The following is an 18,792-nucleotide window of genomic DNA, read 5'->3' on the forward strand; positions in this document are numbered from 1 at the left end:
TCCTTTCTATTGCGTTAATCTCTTTTTTAACCAGCAACGATTCTCGCTCTCTTCCACAGAACCTCTTATCTGTCCCTCTAACTATCAAATCCCCTATCACTTCTGCTCTCCTCTTTTCCCTCCTTCCCTTCTGAGTTGAGGGTCCAGTCTCGATGCCAGAGACGCAACCACTGCAACTTGTCCCTGGTAGGTTGTCCCCATCAACAGTATCCAAAATGATGTACTTATTATTGGTGGGAACAGCCACAGGGGTGCTCTGCTCATTCTGTCTATTCCCCTTCCCTCTCCTGACAGTCACCCAGCTACCTGTCTCCTGACTCTTAGGGGTGACTATCTCCCTGTAACTCCTCTCTGTTTCTGCCTCTGCCTCCCGAATGATCCGAAGTTCATCCAGCTCCAGCTCCAGTTCCCTAACTCGGTTTGTCAGGAGCTGCAGCTGGATGCACTTTTTGCAGGTGTAGTCATAGGGACGATTGTGCTCGCCCTGACTTCCCACATCCTGCAAATGGAGCACTCAACTGCCCTAACTGCTGCCTCCATTACCTACTCCTAAGTTACTTAGAGTAATTAAAGGAGTCTACCCTACTCTACTGTTGCAATGTGGCCACACTCCACACTCAGGTTGGAGGAACAACACCTTGTCTTCCGTCTGTGTATTCTCCAACCTGATGGCGTGAATATGGATTTCTTGAACTCCAGTAATGCCCCCCCATCACTACTTCCCATCCTCTTTTCCCTCTCTCAGCTTATCTCCATGCCTGCACATCACCTCCCTCTGGTGCTCCGCCCCCCTTTTCTTTCTTCTATGGCCTTCCATCCTCTCCTATTAGATTCCCCATTCTCCAGCCCTGTATCTCTTTCAGCAATCAACTTCCCAGCTCTTTACCCTTCCACCTTCCGATTTCACCTATCACCTGTGTTTCTCTCTCCCCTCCCCAAATCTTATTACTCTACTCAGCTTTTTTTCTCCAGTCCTGTGGAAGGGTCTCGGCCCGAAACGTCAACTATACACTTTTCCATAGATGCTGCCTGGCCTGCTGAGTTCCTCCAGCTTTTTGTGGTGTTGCTTAGATTTCAAGCATCCGCAGATTTTCTTGTTTGAGTTTTTTGATAAAGTGACCACACAATTGGCTGGACATAGAAAACCAGGGTGTTAGTGAAGATTGTTTCTTGGACTGGAGGCCCGTGTCTAGTACAGGTGCTTTTTGAACATTTGCTTTACGGAACCTCACTGTTACGAAAGACCTACATTAGTTACCTGTTTTCGCTAACAGAAGGTGCTTTCACTGTTACAAAAAAGGCAGCGCACGCCCCGAGCAGCTGCTCTCCCCCGGATTCAGAACTGTATTCTCGGCGGCATTGCTTAAACACGTGCCTGTGAGCAGCCGTTAGCAAGATGAGTTCTAAGGTATCGGAAAAGCCTGAAAGAGCTCGTAAAGGTGTTACTCTTAGCGTAAAACTAACATAATTAAGCGTTTTGATCGTGGGGAACGAAATAAGGACAAAGTGAGTTTGGCTTGTGGAAGCTGACGAAGATGACGTTGAAGAGGTTTTGGCATCCCATGACCAAGAACTGATAGATGAGCTGATGCAATTGGGAGAGGAAAGGATAACAATCAAAACCAAATGAGTAATGATAAAGTACGACTTTAATTTTGAAAGGGTACGTCGGTTTAGGGCATATTTGCAGGATGGTTTGAGTCCTTGCAAAGAACTGTATGATCTAAAAATGCACAAGGCTCAGCAGTCAAGCAAGCCTTCCACATCAGCCGCAGCAGACGACAAACCTCGACCTTTGACATCGAGGCAGGCAGAGATAGAAGAAGATGAGCTGCCTGCCCTAATGGAAACAGACAACGAGATGACACCCCAGTGTCCCACCACCCCAACCCCCAGGCCACGGACTGATACCGATTCGCGGAGAATACAGCGGTAGCCGGGAGGCACGCAGCACATCTTTAAGAAAAAAGCCAAAATAAACATGCTAATTAATTAGGTGCCGCCCGGCACGTAATTAATTAGCATGTTTATTTCAGCTTTTTTCTTAAAGATGTGCTGGATGCGTCCCGGCTACCGCTGTACCCCTGCATGCTTCGTGGATTGGTATTGGTTCGCTGCCCGGAGGGTGGGGACCACTGCACCACCCCAACCTGCGACGACTCAGTCTAACACGCCATGATCAGTGTGCTCGATGTCTTCCCAATTCCAGTAAGTGAAACTACACTGTACATACATTATTTCTACTTTATATCAGCTGTGTATTTTTGCGTGTTATTTGGTATGATTTGGCAGCTTCATAGCGTAAAGGTTACTGGAGAGCGCTTGCGCCGTGTTTTTGCCGACAGCACTTGCGTGAGATTTTTGCTATGGCGAACAGTTTAGGCAATAATTGTGGAAAAGTATTTCTAATTTATATAGGTTGTGTATTTATCATATCATTCCTGCTTTTACTATATGTTACTGTTATTTTAGGTTTTATGTGTTATTTGGCATGATTTGGTAGGTTATTTTCGGGTCTGCGAACACTCAGAAAATTTTCCCGTATGGATAAATGGTAATTGCTTCTTCGCTTTACGACATTCTGGCTTACGAATCATTTCATAGGAACGCTCTACCTTCGGATGGCGGGGGAAACCTGGTAGTGTGTGGCTGAGGTCAGTGTTGTCCTATTGTTTGTCATTTACAAAGGTGATTTGGATAAAAATATACAAGGCATGGTTAGTAATTTGCTGAGGACATCAAAGTGGTGGTTTTGTAAATGAAGAAGTTTGTCAAAGAGTACAGTGAGATATTGATAAGCTGGGTAAGTGAGCTGAAGACAAATAAATTGGATTGGGAATAAAAGGGATCTTGTCTGATTGGCTGAAGGTGAATAGTGGTGTTGGGACTGCCTTTCATGTTATATGTCAGTAATTTGGATGATAGAATTGATAGCTTTGTGGCCATGTTTGTGGATGATACGAAGATGGGTAGAGCTGCAGGCAGTGTTGAGGAAGCAGGGAGTCTGCAAAAGGACTAAGACAGATTAGGAGAATGGGCAAAGTGGCAGATGGCATATTGTGTAGAAAAGTGTGGTCGTATACTTTGGTAGAAGGAATAAGGGCATAGACTCTTTTCTAAATGGGAAGAAAATTCAAAAATTTAGAAGTGCAAAGGGGCTTGAGATTCCATGTGTAAAGATTCTCCAAAGATTAACTTGAGGCAATGTTAGGCAAGGTAAATGCAATGTCAGCATTCATTTCGATAGGACTAGAATATAAAAGCAAAAACGTACCGTAATGCTGAGGCTTTATAAGGCATTGGTCAGACCATACTTGGAGTACTGGGAAAGGCCTGGGCCCTTTATCAAGAAAAGATGTGCTGGCATTGGAGAGGGTCCAGAGAAGGTTGATAAAAATGATTCTGGGAGTGATAAGCTTAACATAATGTTGCAAGAAAAAGTTTGTGAACCCTTTGCAATTACTTGGTTTTCTGCATTAAATACTCATATGTGATCTGATCTTTGTCTAAGTCACAATAGTAGACAAACACAATTGCCTAAACTAGTAACACACAAACAATTGTATTTCTTGTCAATACTGAGTACACCATTTAAACAGTCTAGGCTCAAAAACTTATGTGAACCTCTGGGGTAATGCCTTCTACAAAAATTATTTGGAGTCAGCTGTTCCAATCAGTGAGATGAGATTGGAGGTGTGGGTTGAAGAGGTGCCCTGCCCTATAAAAAAGACATACAAAGTCAGGTTATTGACAAAGCCCACTCTTCTCATGAAAGATCTGTTTATGTGCATCATGTCTCGATCAAAACCACTTTCAGAGGACCTTATAAGAAGAATTGTGGAGATGCATCAAGCTGGAAAAGACTGCAGAAGTATTTCTAAAGACCTGAGTGTTCAACAGTCCACAGTAAGAAAAATGTCTACAAATGGAGAAAATTCAGTACAGTTGGTCCCCTGCCTAGGAGTGAGCATTCTGCAAAGATCACACCAACAGCACAATGTGCAATGCTGAAGGAGGTGAAAAAATACCCAAGTGTAACAGTAAAAGACCTGCAGAAATCTCTAGCTAGGACTTGCTAAAGTCTCTGTTCGTGTGTCCACTATAAGAAAAAAACTGAACAAAGATGGTGTTCATGGAAGGACACCACAGAGGAAACCACTGCTCTCCAAAATAAACATTGCTGCATGTATCAACTTTGCAAAAGTTGCAAGTTTTCACAACTCTTCTGAGATAATGGTCTATGGACAGATGAGACCCAAGTTGAACCTTTTGGCAGAAATGCACGTGCTATGTTCAGAGAAAAAAGGGCACTGCACACCAGAACCTCATCCCAACTGTGAAGCATGGTGGAAGGAGCATCATGGTCTGGGAATGTTTTGTTGCCTCAGGGCCTGGATAACTTGCAATCGTTGAGGGAACAATGAATTCAAAATTGTATCAAGACACTTTACAGGAGAATTTATCCCAATTGAGATGCTGTGGCATGACCTGAAGAGGGCTGTTCATGCAAGGTACCTCAGAAATATTGATGAACTGAAACAGTTTTGTTTGGAGTAATGGTCTAAAATTCCTCCTCATCACTGTGCAAGTCTGATCAGCAGCTACAGGAAATGTTTGGCAAAGGTTATTGCTGCTAAAGGAGATTCTACCAGTTATTAAGTACAAGGGTTCATGTACTTTTCCAGCCTGGACTATAAATGATTAAACAGTATATTCAATAAGGCATGTAAATTGTTTGTGCGTTATTAGTTTAAGCAGATTGTGTTTGTCTATTATTGTGACAAGGCAATTAATGCAGAAAACCAGTTAATTGCAAATGGTTCACAAACTTTTTCTTGCAACTGTTTGAGTTTCTGGGCCTGTACTCACTGGGGTTTAGGAGGATGATGGGGAATCTCATTAAACCCTATCAAATACTGAAAAGCCTAGATAGAGTGGAAGATATTTCTTGTAGTGGGGGAGTCTAGGACCAGAGGGCTCATCCTCAAAATAGAGTGATCTCCCTATTATAGAACAGAGATGAGGAGGAACTTCTTTAGCCAGAGGACAAGAGTCCATCTTTTTGGGCTAGTGTTACAATAGCAGGGTAGAAGGTGTCCTTGAGCCTGTTGATTTGGGCTTTCAAGCTTTTGTATCAGCTGCCCAGTGTGAGGGCTGGGTGCAGTCTTTGATTCTGCTGGGTGTTTTACCACGGAAGGCAGAAGTGTAGACAGTCCATGGAGGGAGGCTGGATTCTTTAATGTGCTCAGTCTCTTGCAGTTACGGGTAGGACAGTTGCTCGTACCAAGCCCTGATGCATCTGGATAGGACGGGGCACTAATAAAAGTTATAAAAATTGGTGAGCCTTACAGAGAATGTCCCAAATTTATTTGTCCCACCCCCCATCACGATGAAGCAGAGGTACTGATTAGCTCTCTTGGACCTGGGCAATGTGGTTGGACCTGAAGAGGCTGCTGGTGATGTTCTTGAAACTTTCAGTCCTTTCAACCGCAACCTCAACACTGTTGATGTAACAAGAGCACGCACACTGACTCTGGTCTGAGGTCAATGGGTTACTGCCAATGGGGGAAATATTGTTGTCATGATATATTTATTGACAACAGCTCTGCCTTCAATAGTTTCAGTCCAGCGCATCTGTGAATATGAACTTCCCTCCATTGAAGAGATTTATAGCAGCAGGTGCAGAAATAAGGCGGACAGCAGTCACCCCAACCGTAAACTGTTTCCATTGCTTCCGTCTGGCAAACGCTACCGCAGCATTAAACCCAGGACCAACAGGTTACGGGACATCTTCTTTCTACAAGCCCTTAGATTATTAAATTCGCATGTCTGTACATTGCAATGGAGTCATAACACAAAGATTTTTACTCCCTTACATTGTGGGATGGATGTAAGATTTAAATAAGTTCTAAATTCTAACTCTACTGTAATTCCAAACAAACTCATTTCCATGCTCTGCAATCTGTGACTCACTACATCCCTTTACAACTGGATCCTTGACTTCCTGATAAACATTTTTAGTAGGGATAATCAACAACACCTCCACCATGATTATCCTCAACACTCAAGTGGAGTGTAATTCAGAGATGTGCGAGATATTGTATTTTGGGAAAGTCAAATCAAGGTAGGACTTTCACAGACAACAGTAGGGCCTGCGGCAATGTTGCACACAGAAGGATGTCGGAGTACAAAGTTGAGGTTCCCTCAGTATGGAGTTACAGGTAGAGAGGGTGATGAAACATGCTTGTGGTACTCTGGCTTTCATCAGTCATAGCATTGAGTATGGGAGTTTGGACATAATTTTGCAGTTGTACAGGGTGCTGGTGAAGTCACATTTGGGAGATTATATATGGTTTTGGTTACCTTGATTAGGAAAGATGTTATTAAACTAAAACCTGCAGAGACAGGCTATATTAATTATCATTATGTGCTGTGTTGTATGACATGGATGATGATGGTCTTCCGTCTGTCTTTAATGTATCTACCGAACGAGGGTTATTGCCTGTGGGAAAGACCCCCTTCGCAATGTTCAGGACAGGATGTATACACCCCGTTTTATTCCCATGGCTAAAACATCAAGAAGTAGAGCGCACAGGTTTAAAGTGTGAGGTGAGCGATTTCAAAGAAATCTTGGGGCCATACATTTTAAACAAAGGGGACGATGTATATAGAATGAGCTGCCTGAGATAGGTTAACATCATTTAGAATTTATTTAATGTTACTCAAATTAAGTATTATGTTATAAATAATATAAATTAAATAATATAGCATTATTTAAACAATATTTAAAAAACAGTTGAATAGGTACTTGGAAAAGAAAGGTTAAGGATGTGCGCTAAATGCACGTCAATAGGACTTGTCTTGATGGGCATTTGGTTGGAATGGTCCAGTTGAGCCAAAGGCCCTGTTTCCATGCTGTATGGCTGCATGACGATGGTATATTGAAGGTGTTCGGTTGAGGGCTGAATCAGTGTTAATATGAAAACTATCTGCATCGTTAATGTAATCCTTTTCCTCTGACCTATTATTTAGGTTGGTTCACTCAGGCTCTGCACAAGGGTCACCATCCATTCGTTCAGAGCTGGTATTTGCTACACGGACTGGCTCGCGACAAGGTGTTGAAATGCATGTCTTCCGTGTGGAGACTCACCGGGACTTGTCAACGTGGACACGTATGCTGGTTCAAGGTTGCCATGGTGCTTCTGAGTTGATTAAGGAGGTGACCCTAGGTACGTGTTCCATGTGCTGATCAGCGTTTTGAGACTTTGGACAGCCTCCGTGTTGCATGGTTCCAGGAGTTTATTATGTGGATGTTTCTGTGGGTGTTTTCTGATGGAAACATCCAGCTCTGGAGTTTGTTTAATTGTTTAGTCAATCTGTGAGCTCATTCAGAGAAGCAACACAGCATGACTCAAAATCAAAAGTGAAGCGACAGCACATCACTGTTTGATGGATAAACAGGTAGGAGACGGTTCCCATTGGTAGAGGGGCTGAAGGCTACAGAAACAAGCAAGATGAGGAGGGTCATGAGAATTATTCTGGGAATGGAAGAATTAATTTATGAGGAGCAGTTGATCACTCTGGGACTGTACTGGCTGGATTTTAGAAGAATGAGAGGGGAGATCTCTGAATATTGAAAAGCCTAGATAAAGTGGATGTGGAGAGGATGATTCCGGTAGTAGGGCAGTCTAGGAGCAGAGGGCACAGTCTCAGAAGAGAGGGATGTCTCTGTAGAACAGAGATGAGGAGGAATTTTTTTAGCCAGAGGATGGTTAATCTATGGAATTCGTTGCCATAGACATCTGTAGAGGTCAAGTCATTTAAAGCGGAATTTGATAGGTTTTTGATTAGTCAGGGCATCAAAGGTTACAGGGAGCAGGAAGGGGAATGGGGTTGAGGGGGATAATAAATCAGCCATGATGGAATGGTGGAGCAGACTCGATGGGCCTAATGGCCAAATCCTGCTCCTGTATCTTATGGTCTTATGAAATTTGTTTCATTTATCTACATCTATCCCCTCCACCTTCCCCCCGCAAAAAAAAACTGCAGAGCATTCCATTGGCCATTGCTCTGTCCAGCAATATAATCCAATAGCCTATGATTATCTGCCTTGCATTTCTAATTTTTTTTTCAGAAAAACATCTTCAACAGTGCATTACAGCTGACTGTAGCTTTCTGCATCCTCCCTCCTCAATCTTTCTACTTGGGCTGAGTAAAACATTTCCTATTGAATCTCTTCATTATGATGTTGCTGCAAGCTTGTGTCAACTAGTTGCTAACTTATTGATCTGTAACTTGGTCAATTGATAAAGTAGCCCTGTAATAAAAGGTCAACTATAACCTTACTGACTGATGGTGAAGGTGTGAGGCGCTGAATGATTTTGCTAGCTTTGGTTTTTCATTTTCAGGCCCCTTGGGATGGATAATGCTGACATTTACTGACACTGACAAGATGCAGTGAATCTTCTTCAACTAATGACAGAATTATTTTGATTTTAACCAGGATGCACTTGGAACGGGCAGGATGTCAGGCTGGTTGTTAACTACGAGAGTGGTTTTGTGATGTGTCGGGGGAATCCAACCATGGATCCGTCCAACATCCTATTTCAGTATCCGTTTGAAAGGTTGAAGTCATCAGCCGATGATGGGATCAGAACTCTATTCCTGGACTTCGGGGGGCCAGAAGGAGAGCTGGTGTGTACAGGTTTGGTAAAATCTGATTATTGAACAGTATTTTCTGGTAAGGATGATTCTGGGGTCTCTATTTAACCACGTTGGCCCGTGGCTGTGGTTAGGGTGTTGGTCTGTGCTCTGAAGGTCGCTAGTTCGAGCCTCAGCTGAGGCAGCATGTTGTGTCCTTGAGCAAGGCACTTAACCACACATTGCTCTGTGGTGACACCAGTACCAAGGTGTATCAGCCCTAGTGCCCTTCCCTTGGACAACGGCGGTGGCGTGGAGAAGGGAGACTTGTAGCATGGGCAATTGCCGGTCTTCCATACAACCTTGCCCCTGCGTGCACCCTGGAAACCTTCCAAGGCACAAATCCATGGTTCACAAGACTAACGGATGCCAATATTTAACCACATTTCCCCTTACCTTTGTAACTTGAATGTGGCAGCATTTTCTGTGGGGGACCTGGAGGTGGACTCTGCCTGCCTGTGCCTTAGCGGGCTTCTGCTGGAGCTGGGTGGAGTCGGGAGAGAATAGTTGGTGGGGGATGTGGAACTTGGGTGCTGAAGCAGTTAAGTTAGCAGACTGGAATCCAGTTGACTGAAGCAAGGCAACAGATACCTGCCAAGGTCAGCAGTGGAGGACAAAAGTGAGGCCTCTGCTGAGGATAATGTTGTGAGGTGGTGGGAGAAGAGGGTCGTGGTTATTGTTGGGGCTGGCAGAGGACACCAGAAGGAGGATTGTGGATATGACTGAAGCATAATCTCACTCCATCTGTATTGAGTTCTCCTGCAATGAATGACAGAGAAAAGGAGAGGTAGATTGGACAGGAAGCCACAAGGGCTGCTTGTCTAATCCTTTTCCAGGACTAGTGATTTCAGGGTTTGGTTGTCTTGTTTCTGTGTGTCTAATGATCTTCCTCCTCTCCCCAGGCACTGGACTTGCATTCATGCCCAAAACCTGCTGTTTTTGTCATTCACTCATTTCTTTCGGCTAAGGTGACACGGATGGGGCTGTTGGTTTGAGGATTGTCTGGTGAAACACCAAAGACTATTAGGAGTGGAAAGTGCAGGAGAATGGAGCCAGCTGCTAATCTCACCTGAGTCGTATCACACACCTCTCCATGTTACTGAATGTTGCCAGATGTGCCTTTCTGTACGAATAACTGACTCCTATAAGTGCACATTAACCTATTCATCTAAAGACAGTTGCTTTGCTTTGGAGTACACAGTTTTATAGTTTGTAAAGGATGTTAGCTTTAAACTAGCTGGTCTGGTGTTATCCTGTGATTAGTACAACACCTTCCAGTCCAGGGGCAGACCTCCTGCCTGGACAGACAAAACCTGCTGTGTTACAAAGGCTGGACCTGTGTTCTAATGCAATGAAATGAATTGTTATCTTTTATTGTCTAAGGACAGAATGTCGTATAAATTACAAAGCTCAGATTTGTGGATTTGTTTCAGGAAGCCATAAATACCCTGAAGCAACACATTTCTTCAGACCATCGGTATTCCTGTGATATTCCTGGAATAGGTTCTCAGCAGTGCGGAATTGTCTGTGAAATCAGTGACACTGGGCTGAATGAAGCAATGGTGCTGCTGTTGTGGCTCAGTACACTCACTGTCTATTCATGCTAATGTCGGTGTAAAGCCAGAAACCAGAGGCGTGTGTGGGATGGAAGTGGTGCTGGTCCCCACCCCACCCCTTCAAGCACTAGGAAATAGGGTAGAATGAGTATTCCCTTGAACAAGTCACAGTTAGAGGCTGGTCATCCCTGTGGCTAGCAGTGAAAGACAGGCTGACTTGTGTGAGCCTCAGTTCTGCTCTCAGTGACCACCAGTATCTCATCTCCCTTTTCTCATTCTGACAGTAGCCTTCAGCACCTCCCAGCATGTGGTCACCACGCATCAGGAAGGTCACTGTCTGGTTAAGGTGAGTGTAGAAAAGCTTCACAACAAAGTTATAAATGTTGAAAAGTAAAAGTCAAAGCTGCTGGGAGTTGGGAACCCTGTCAAGGGAAAAGGGTCAGATATAGGCAGCTGGGATCATGAATCTCTGGTAATATATAGTGGGTGTCAGAGGAAACTCAAAAGGAAATTAGAATGGCAGAGAGGGTCCTTTGGCAGAAGAAAATGAGGATCCTAAAAGATTTTTGAAGTGTTAAGGGAAAAAGAGTGCCTTGGGAGACGAAATCAATGGCTCTTAAATACCAAGGCAGAAATGTATGTGTGGAGCAGTTGAAGATGGGCAGAGGTCCCAATGATTATTTTTGTCTTTGTTTTTACCATGGAGAGAGGTGTTAGTGGAGATGTTTTGGGAGCAGTCCAGGTTACTGTAGAAGAGCTGCCGCTTGCGTTAGAACGTATGAAGGTAGATAATACGCTATGGGAAGCCAGAAAAGAAATAGGGGAACACTTGCTGAGATATTTGCAACATTGCCATACTCTGGTGAGATATTAGAAGGTAGAAAATGTTTTCCTTTATTCAAGAATAGCAGGACAAAAGACCAGTTAGCCTTGCATCCAGAGTACGTAAGATGCTGGACAGCATTCTGAGCAATAATATATATTTATTTTCGAAAATGCAAGGGTTGATTTGTGGTATCTATTGTGGCTTAGTGTGTGGGAGATTTGTCTTATGAATTTGATTGAGTTTTTCAATAAAATAGGAAAGTTGATGAGGGGAGGGCAGCAGACACCATTGCTCTCGGGTTCTCAAGATCACACAAGCCTAGGTAATGATAGAGATCGAGAAGATTATAATGCTAGCAGGAAGGAGCTTAAGAACGAAGTTAGGAGAGCCAGAAGGGGCCATGAGAAGGCCTTGGCCAGTAGGATTATGGAAAACTCCAAGGCATTCTACAAGTATGTGAAGAGCAAGAGGATAACACATGAGAGAATAGGACCAATCAAGTGTGACAGTGGAAAAGTGTCTATGGAACCGGAGGAGATGGCAGGGGTACTTAATGAATTCTTTGCTTCAGTATTCACTGTGGGAAAGGGTCTTGGCGATTGTAGGAATGACTTACAGCGGATTGAAAAGCTTGAGCATATAGACATTAAGAAAGAGAATGTGCTGCAGCTTTTGGAAAGCATCGAGTTGGATAAGTCGCTGGGACCAGATGAGATGTACCACAGGCTACTGTGGGAGCTGAGGAAGGAGATTGCTGAGCCTCTGACAATGATCTTTGCATCATCAATGGGGACGGGAGAGGTTCCGAGGATTGGAAGGTTGTAGATGTTGATCCCTCATTCACGAAAGGGAGTAGAGATAGCCCAGGAAATTATAGACCAGTTAGACTTACTTCAATGTTTGGTAAGTTGATAGAGAAGTTCCTGAGAGGCAGGATTTATGAACATTTGGAGAGGCATAAAATGATTAAGAATAGTTAGCATGGCTTTATCAAAGGTCTGTCGTGCCTGATTGGATTTTTTGAGGATGTGACTAAACACATTGATGAAGGAAGAGCAGTAGATGTAGTGTATATGGATTTCAGCAAGGCATTTGACAGGTACCCCATGCAAGGCTTATTGAGAAAGTAAGGAGGCATGGGATCCAAGGGGACAATTGCTTTGTGGATCCAAAATTGGCTTGCTCACAGAAGGCAAAGAATGGTTGTAGAAGTGTCATATTCTGCATGGAGGTCAGTGACCAGTGGTGTGCCTCAGGGATCTGTTCTAGGACCCCTTCTCTTTGTGATTTTTATAAATGACCTGGATAAGGAAGTGGAGGTATGGGTTAGTAAATTTGATGATACAAAGGTTACGGGTGTTGTGGATAGAATGGAGAGTTGTCAAAGGTCAGAGTGGGACATCGATAGGATGCAAAACAGGTCTGAGAAGTGGCAGATGGAGTTCAACCCAGGTAAGTGTGAAGTGGTTCATTTTGGTAGGTCAAATACGATGGCAGAATATAATATTAATGTTAAGACTCTTGGCAGTGTGGAGGATCAGAGGGATCTTGGGGTCCGAGTCCATAGGACACTCAAAGCTGCTGTGCAGGTTGACTCGGTGGTTAAGAAGGCATACGGTGCATTGGCCTTCATCAACCGTGGGATTGAGTTTAAAAGCTGAGAGGTAATGTTGCAGCTATATAGGACCCTGGTCAGGCTCCACTTGGAGTACTGTGCTCAGTTCTGGTCACCTCACTACAGGAAGGATGTGGAAACCATAGAAAGGGTGCAGAGGAGATTTACAAGGATGTTGCCTGGATTGGGAAGCATGCTTTATGAGAATAGGTTGAGTGAACTCAGCTTTTTCTCCTTGGAGCAATAGAGGATGAGAGATGACCTGATAGAGGTGTACAAGATGATGAGAGGCATTGATTGTGTGGATAGTCAGAGGCTTTTTCCCAGAGCTGAAATGGCTAGCACGAGAGGGCACAGTTTTAAGGTGCTTGGACTTGGGTACAGAGGAGATGTCAGGGGTAAGTTTTTTACGCAGAGAGTGGTGAGTGCGTGGAATGGCTGCCAGCAATGGTATAGGAGGCAGGTATGATAGGGCCTTCTAAGAGACTAGATGGAGCTTAGAAAAATAGAGGGCAATGGGTAACCCTAGATAATTTCTAAGTAAGTGTATGTTTGGCACAGCGTTGTGGGCCGAAGGACCTGTATTGTGCTGTAGGCTTTCTGTGTTTCTAAGCCTCTGCACCATGACAAGGTGGCAGTAGTCCGGAGAGCCTACATCTGGTTGTCATGGTCATATACAGACTGAAGGGCCTGTTACTATGCTGTGTGCCTGAGTTGTGAGGAGAGACTGGATAGGCTGGGACTCTCTCCCTGGAGCAAAGGAGGCTGAAGGGTGACCTTGGAGAGGTTTGTAAAATCATGGGGACACAGGCAAGTTGGATGGTCTGTCTTTTTACTGGGGTAAAGGGTTAGAAGGCAAAGGATAATGCTTTAAAGGGGACCTGAGGGACAGGTTTTCCCACACAGGGGGTGGTGGGTATATGGAATGAGCTGCCAGGGGAAGTGATAGGAGAGGCAGGTATAATAACAATCTTCTAAAAGGCATTTGGGTTACTTCATGGATGTGAAAAGTTTAATCAGTTAGGATTTGTGCTAAATGCAGATAAATGCGATGAGTTCAAGGAGGTACCTGGGTCAGCATGGATCAGTTGGGTTGAGGGGCCCATTTCCCTCTGTATGATCTGTGGACATGGAATCTGAAAGTTTCCTGTTTGCTGTAACCCGCCATAGCTCATGTCATCCTGCTGAAAGATGAGGTCCGTGAAGAGCTGGTTGTGCTGGTTTTTTGGAAGCAGCAGAGCCCCCTCAGCCTCACATCTCCTCTGGGAAACGACAGACTCTCTGCATTGAAATTGCCATCTCAGAGAGGTAGCAGGATTGTTGTAGGATTCTCTGTTTACAGTGCCCCCTCCTCTGGGGAAAACGTGGTCTTACAGAGATTGATGAGGGATTGGATAATGTTGATCAAAAAGAGTCCTTTCATTACTGAAACCCACAGAATCACTGTGGCTCAGTGGGTAGAGCTGCTTTCCATCGGCTCCAGAGACCCGGGCACATTCCTAACCTCTGGTGCCAGTTGTGACCCTGTGGGTTTCCACCAGGTGCATCAGGATTTGGGAGGTTGATTGGCTGAAGGGCCTTTTACTCATTACTCTGACTGTAACATAGCCTCTTGCCTCTGGGGTAGATGTACCAATTTTGCATAACCCTTGGATAATAAATGGGGCCTACCTGTTCTTGGGTATCTCAGCCTCTCTTGCCTGTGCCTTGGATGAGAACTTGGCACAAGGTAGCCTGTGAGTATGCTGTACCATTCAACCTGGTCTTGACTACAACCACTTTCTTCCCTTGACCAAAAGGGCCTGAATATAATGTAACTTCATTTCAGTGACAGGAGATTTTGAAACTCGTCACCTTCACAAAAAAAAAAAAAAATTCTTTCTTTTCCCTTAACCTCATTTGCCACTGCTTATTGTGAAACAACCTCCTCTCAACATTTACTTTGTCAATCGTTTTCAATTTTACCTCCCATTGTCTCATTGTTTCTTAATCCATCAAAATCTTCATGGCAGGAATAATCTAGTAAATCTTCTCCAAGCTGTCTGCAGGCAAGGAGAACAAAATTGTGTAGTACTCCACAAGTGGTTTCTCCACGTATAATCCCTATGTTTGTGTCCATCCCCCTGCAGTAAAGGCCAGCACTGCTGCAGCAATGGTCTGTTGTCTCTCTGTTACCTTGTTGTCTGTTATCTTTAGTAACGTAACATTTCTCAACATTCTTTGTCGCCCTCACTTAAATCAGTTCACCCTACTTCCCCTGTTCTCCTTACCTACCCCATCTCTTCGTATAGTCTGTAAATTTGGTTCCTTCATTCACATAGGCCTTCATTAGTAATTGATGCCTTTAGTTACGCTTAACAATCTGAAGATGATTTGATGACCTTGACTGTTCAATTTAATGTATTAGCCCCAGGACTACAACTCTTTCCTTGCACTGCAATGTTACGTGGTATCTTACTGAATGATTTTGAAATCCAAAGACCCCATCTCCCAGGGTAACCATCCTAGCCTCACTAGTTGCTTGGGCTACCATCCCATGCATATCAAGGGATACAAGAGGCAGGCAATGACAGGACCCATTGCTCAGGCTATAATTGGATTGTTTAGTTATGATAACTATGTGTAGATTCTGCCATTAAGCTGGTGAATGGTGACTGACAGCAATGCTTACTCGATTGTTATATTTTTAACAACACCTTCACTGAGTTGAAGAGTGCCTTAGAGGAAGCTGTCCTATCCCAGAAGGCAGGAAAGCAGTTGAACTTCACATTTGATTGAAATGTAATACAGCTCCTGAGAATCTGCAATTGCCAAGGAAATTCTATTTTTCGAACTGTCTTGTATTGTGATACCAAAGTCACATGGGTGGGAAGATTGTCGGAGGTTTCCTTGGGTATCACCCACCCATGATTAAACAAAAGACTGTATCAGCACTTTGTACATCACGTATATAGAAATAAATTATCCAGTTTACTTTTTTGCTAATGTTCTAGTTTTTAAAACCCTTTCTGCTGGTTGGTGTGATGTGTAACCGGTTGACATGCAGCTGGAGGAGGGGTGGAATGTATTCTGTTTGATGGGGAAGGGACAAAGCCTATTGAAAAGAGTGCAGTCTCAATGTCAACTGTTTATTCATGTCTATAGATGCTGCCTGTCCTGCTGAGTTCCTCCAGCATTTTGTGTGTGTTGCTTGGACTTTCAGCATCTACAGATTTTCTCTTGCTGGGGAAGGGACCAATGTTGTAAGGATACTGAGCAGTGTTGAACAAACTTAGCAGCTTCCCTTTGATAAGTTGTAAATTGTTTTATTATTGCCACATGTACATTGCATTCCCTCATACACATCATTTCATCACATGGGTTGTACAAACTAAAACAATAACAGAATGCAGTATCAAGTGTTACAGTTACAGTGTGGTGCAGGCAGACAATAAGGTGCAAGACTGGAATGAGGTAGATTGTGAACTTGTCCGTTGTGTTGCATTGGGGAACCATTCAATAGCTTAAAACAGCAGGATCGAAGCTGTTCTTGAGCCTGGTGGTACCTGCTTTCAGATCTTAGTATTTTCTACCTGATGGGAAGGGCGAACAGAGGATGTCTCTGCTGGGCGTGGGAGGTGTGGTGGGAAACCTGTGATTATGCTGGCTGCTTTGCTGAGGCAGTCAGAATTATAGACAGGCTATGGAGGAGAGGCTGGTTTCCATGATGTGCTGAGCTGAGTCCACAACCCTCTACAGTTCCTTGTGTTCACGCGCAGAGCAGTTGCCATACCGAGCTGTGATGTGACTGGATAGGTGGCTTTGAATGATAAAATTTGATGAGGGTTGGTGGGGACATGCCGAAATGTAGTGCGTTGGTGAGCTTTCTTGGTCGTGGTTGGACCCGGACAGGTGATGCTCACTCATAGGAACTTGAGGCTCTCAATTCTCTTGAGCAGAGCATCATTTATGTATACAAGAGCGTGTGCACCTTCCTGAGGTTGATGACCAGAACTGACTCTTGGAAAGAAATCGAGGGCTGCCCAGTGGGAATTCCAGTTAATGGTGTGCTGTTCCACTGGGTTTGGGCTAGGATGTATCCGTGGTGAATGCAACCTCATGACTGCAGAGAACTGGGTTCAATCCTGATCTCATATCAATGTGTGGAGTCTGCAGATCTGGTTTCCTTCCACATCCCAAAGGTCTGCTGGTAGCTGAAACAGCCCAGCAAATAACTTCGAATATAGACCGAGTAACAAAAGAATGAAAGGAGACTCGGTGGGCAAGTGAGAAAGGACTTTTAGGGGGATCTCTGGACTGAAACTGATGGGATTGAGGGGGCCAAATGGCCTCTTTAGCTGTAATATGTGAAGATCTGAGCAGGTATAGGGGCTATTGAAAGCCCCCCACCACCACCCCAGTACTATAGCATGGACTCTTAACCTCATAATTAACTTCGTAATGAGCTTACACATCAGAATCTGGTTTATTATCACCGACATGTGTCGTGAAAATTGTTCACTTAGCAGCAGCAGTTCAATGCAATACATAATATAGAAGAATAAATAAATAAATAAATTATAAGTATACATTGAATAGATTAAAAATCATGCAAAGACCAGAAATAATATATATTTAAAAAGTGAGGTAGTGTTCTCGGGATCAATGCTCATTTAGGAATTGGATGGCAGAGGGGAAGAAGCTGTTCCTGAATCGCTGAGTGTGTGCCTTCAGGCTTCTGTACCTCCTACCTGATGGTAACAGTGAGAAAAGGGCATGTCCTGGGTGCTGGTGGTCTTTAATAATGGTCGCTGCCTTTTTGAGACACCGCTCCTTGAAGATGTCCTGGGTATGTTGGAGGATAGTACCCCAGATGGAGCTGACTAAATTTACAACCTTCTGCAGCTTCTTTCAGTCCTGTGCAGTAGCCCCTCCATACCAGACAGTGATACAGCCTGTCAGAATGCTCTTCAAGATACACATATAGAAGTTTTTGAATGTATTTGTTGACATACCAAATCTCTTCATACTCCTAATGAAGTATAGTCGCTGTCTTGCCTTCTTTATAACAGCATCGATATGCTGTGATCAGGTTAGGACCTCAGAGATCATGAAACTGCTCACGCTGTCCACTTCTGATGTCTCTATGAGGATTGGTATGTGTTCCTTCATCTTACCCTTGCTGAAGTCCACAATCAGCTCTTTTGTCCTACTGACGTCGAATGCCAGGTTGTTGCTGTGACACCACTCCACTAGTTGGCATATCTCACTCCTGTGCGCCCTCTTGTCACCGCCTGAGATTCTACCAACGATGATCAGCAAATTTATAGATGCTATTTGAGCTATGCCTAGCCACACAGTCGTGGGTGTGTGTGTGTGTGTATGTGTTGTTTTATATATATATAATATAGAGAGAGAGAGAGAAAGGACGAAAGAAGAACAGTGGACTATGCACACACCCCTGAGGTGCACCAGTGTCAGCAAGGAGGAGGTATTATCACCAACCTGCACAGATTGTGTCTTCCAGATAGGAAGTCGAGGATCCAATTGCAGAGGGAGGTACAGAGGCCCAGGTTCTGTAACTTCTCGAACAGGATTGTGGGAATTATGGTATTAAATGCTGAGCCATAGTCAATGAGCAGCATCTTGACGTAGATGTTTGTGTTATCCGGGTGGTCCAAAGCCGTGTGAAGAGCCATTGAGATTGCATCAGCCGTTGACCTATTGTGGCAATAGGCAAATTGCAATGGGTCCAGGACCTTGCTGAGGCAGGACCTCAGTCTAGTCATGACCAACCTCTCAGAGTATTTCATCACTGTAGATATGTGTGCTACCGGGCGATAGTTATTAAGGCAGCCCACATTATTCTTCTTTGGCACTGGTATAATTGTTGCCTTTTTGGAGCAAGTGGGAACTTCTGCCCAGAGCAGTGAGAGGTTGAAAATGTCCTTGAATACTCCCACTAGTTGGTTGGCACAGGTTTTCAGAGCCTTACCAGGTACTCCATCGGGACCTTCTGCCTTGCGAAGGTTCACACTCTTTGAAGACAGTCTAACATCAGCCTCTGAGACAGGGATCACAGGGTCATCAGGTGCAGCAGGGATCTTCACAGCTGT

General features: G+C 44.1%; 1 protein-coding gene across 2 annotated transcripts in view; it reads left to right on the forward strand.

Annotated features, from left to right (window-relative positions):
* Nucleotides 1-16,191, forward strand: part of sntb2 (syntrophin, beta 2) — a 53,141-nt gene extending 36,950 nt beyond the window's left edge. Inside the window, exons 5-7 of one of the 2 annotated variants that reach the window (XM_063067297.1) lie at nt 7,033-7,229; nt 8,504-8,704; nt 9,603-16,191. In XM_063067297.1, the coding sequence (XP_062923367.1) occupies nt 7,033-7,229; nt 8,504-8,704; nt 9,603-9,667 (463 nt within the window). In that variant the 3' untranslated portion in view covers nt 9,668-16,191. The remainder of the gene's footprint in view (nt 1-7,032; nt 7,230-8,503; nt 8,705-9,602) is intronic. The other variant, XM_063067296.1, reaches the window with a different exon arrangement.
* Nucleotides 16,192-18,792: the final 2,601 nt, after the last annotated feature.

The sequence above is a fragment of the Mobula hypostoma genome, chromosome 14, assembly GCF_963921235.1.
Source record: "Mobula hypostoma chromosome 14, sMobHyp1.1, whole genome shotgun sequence".
NCBI classification, from domain to species: Eukaryota; Metazoa; Chordata; class Chondrichthyes; order Myliobatiformes; family Myliobatidae; genus Mobula; species Mobula hypostoma.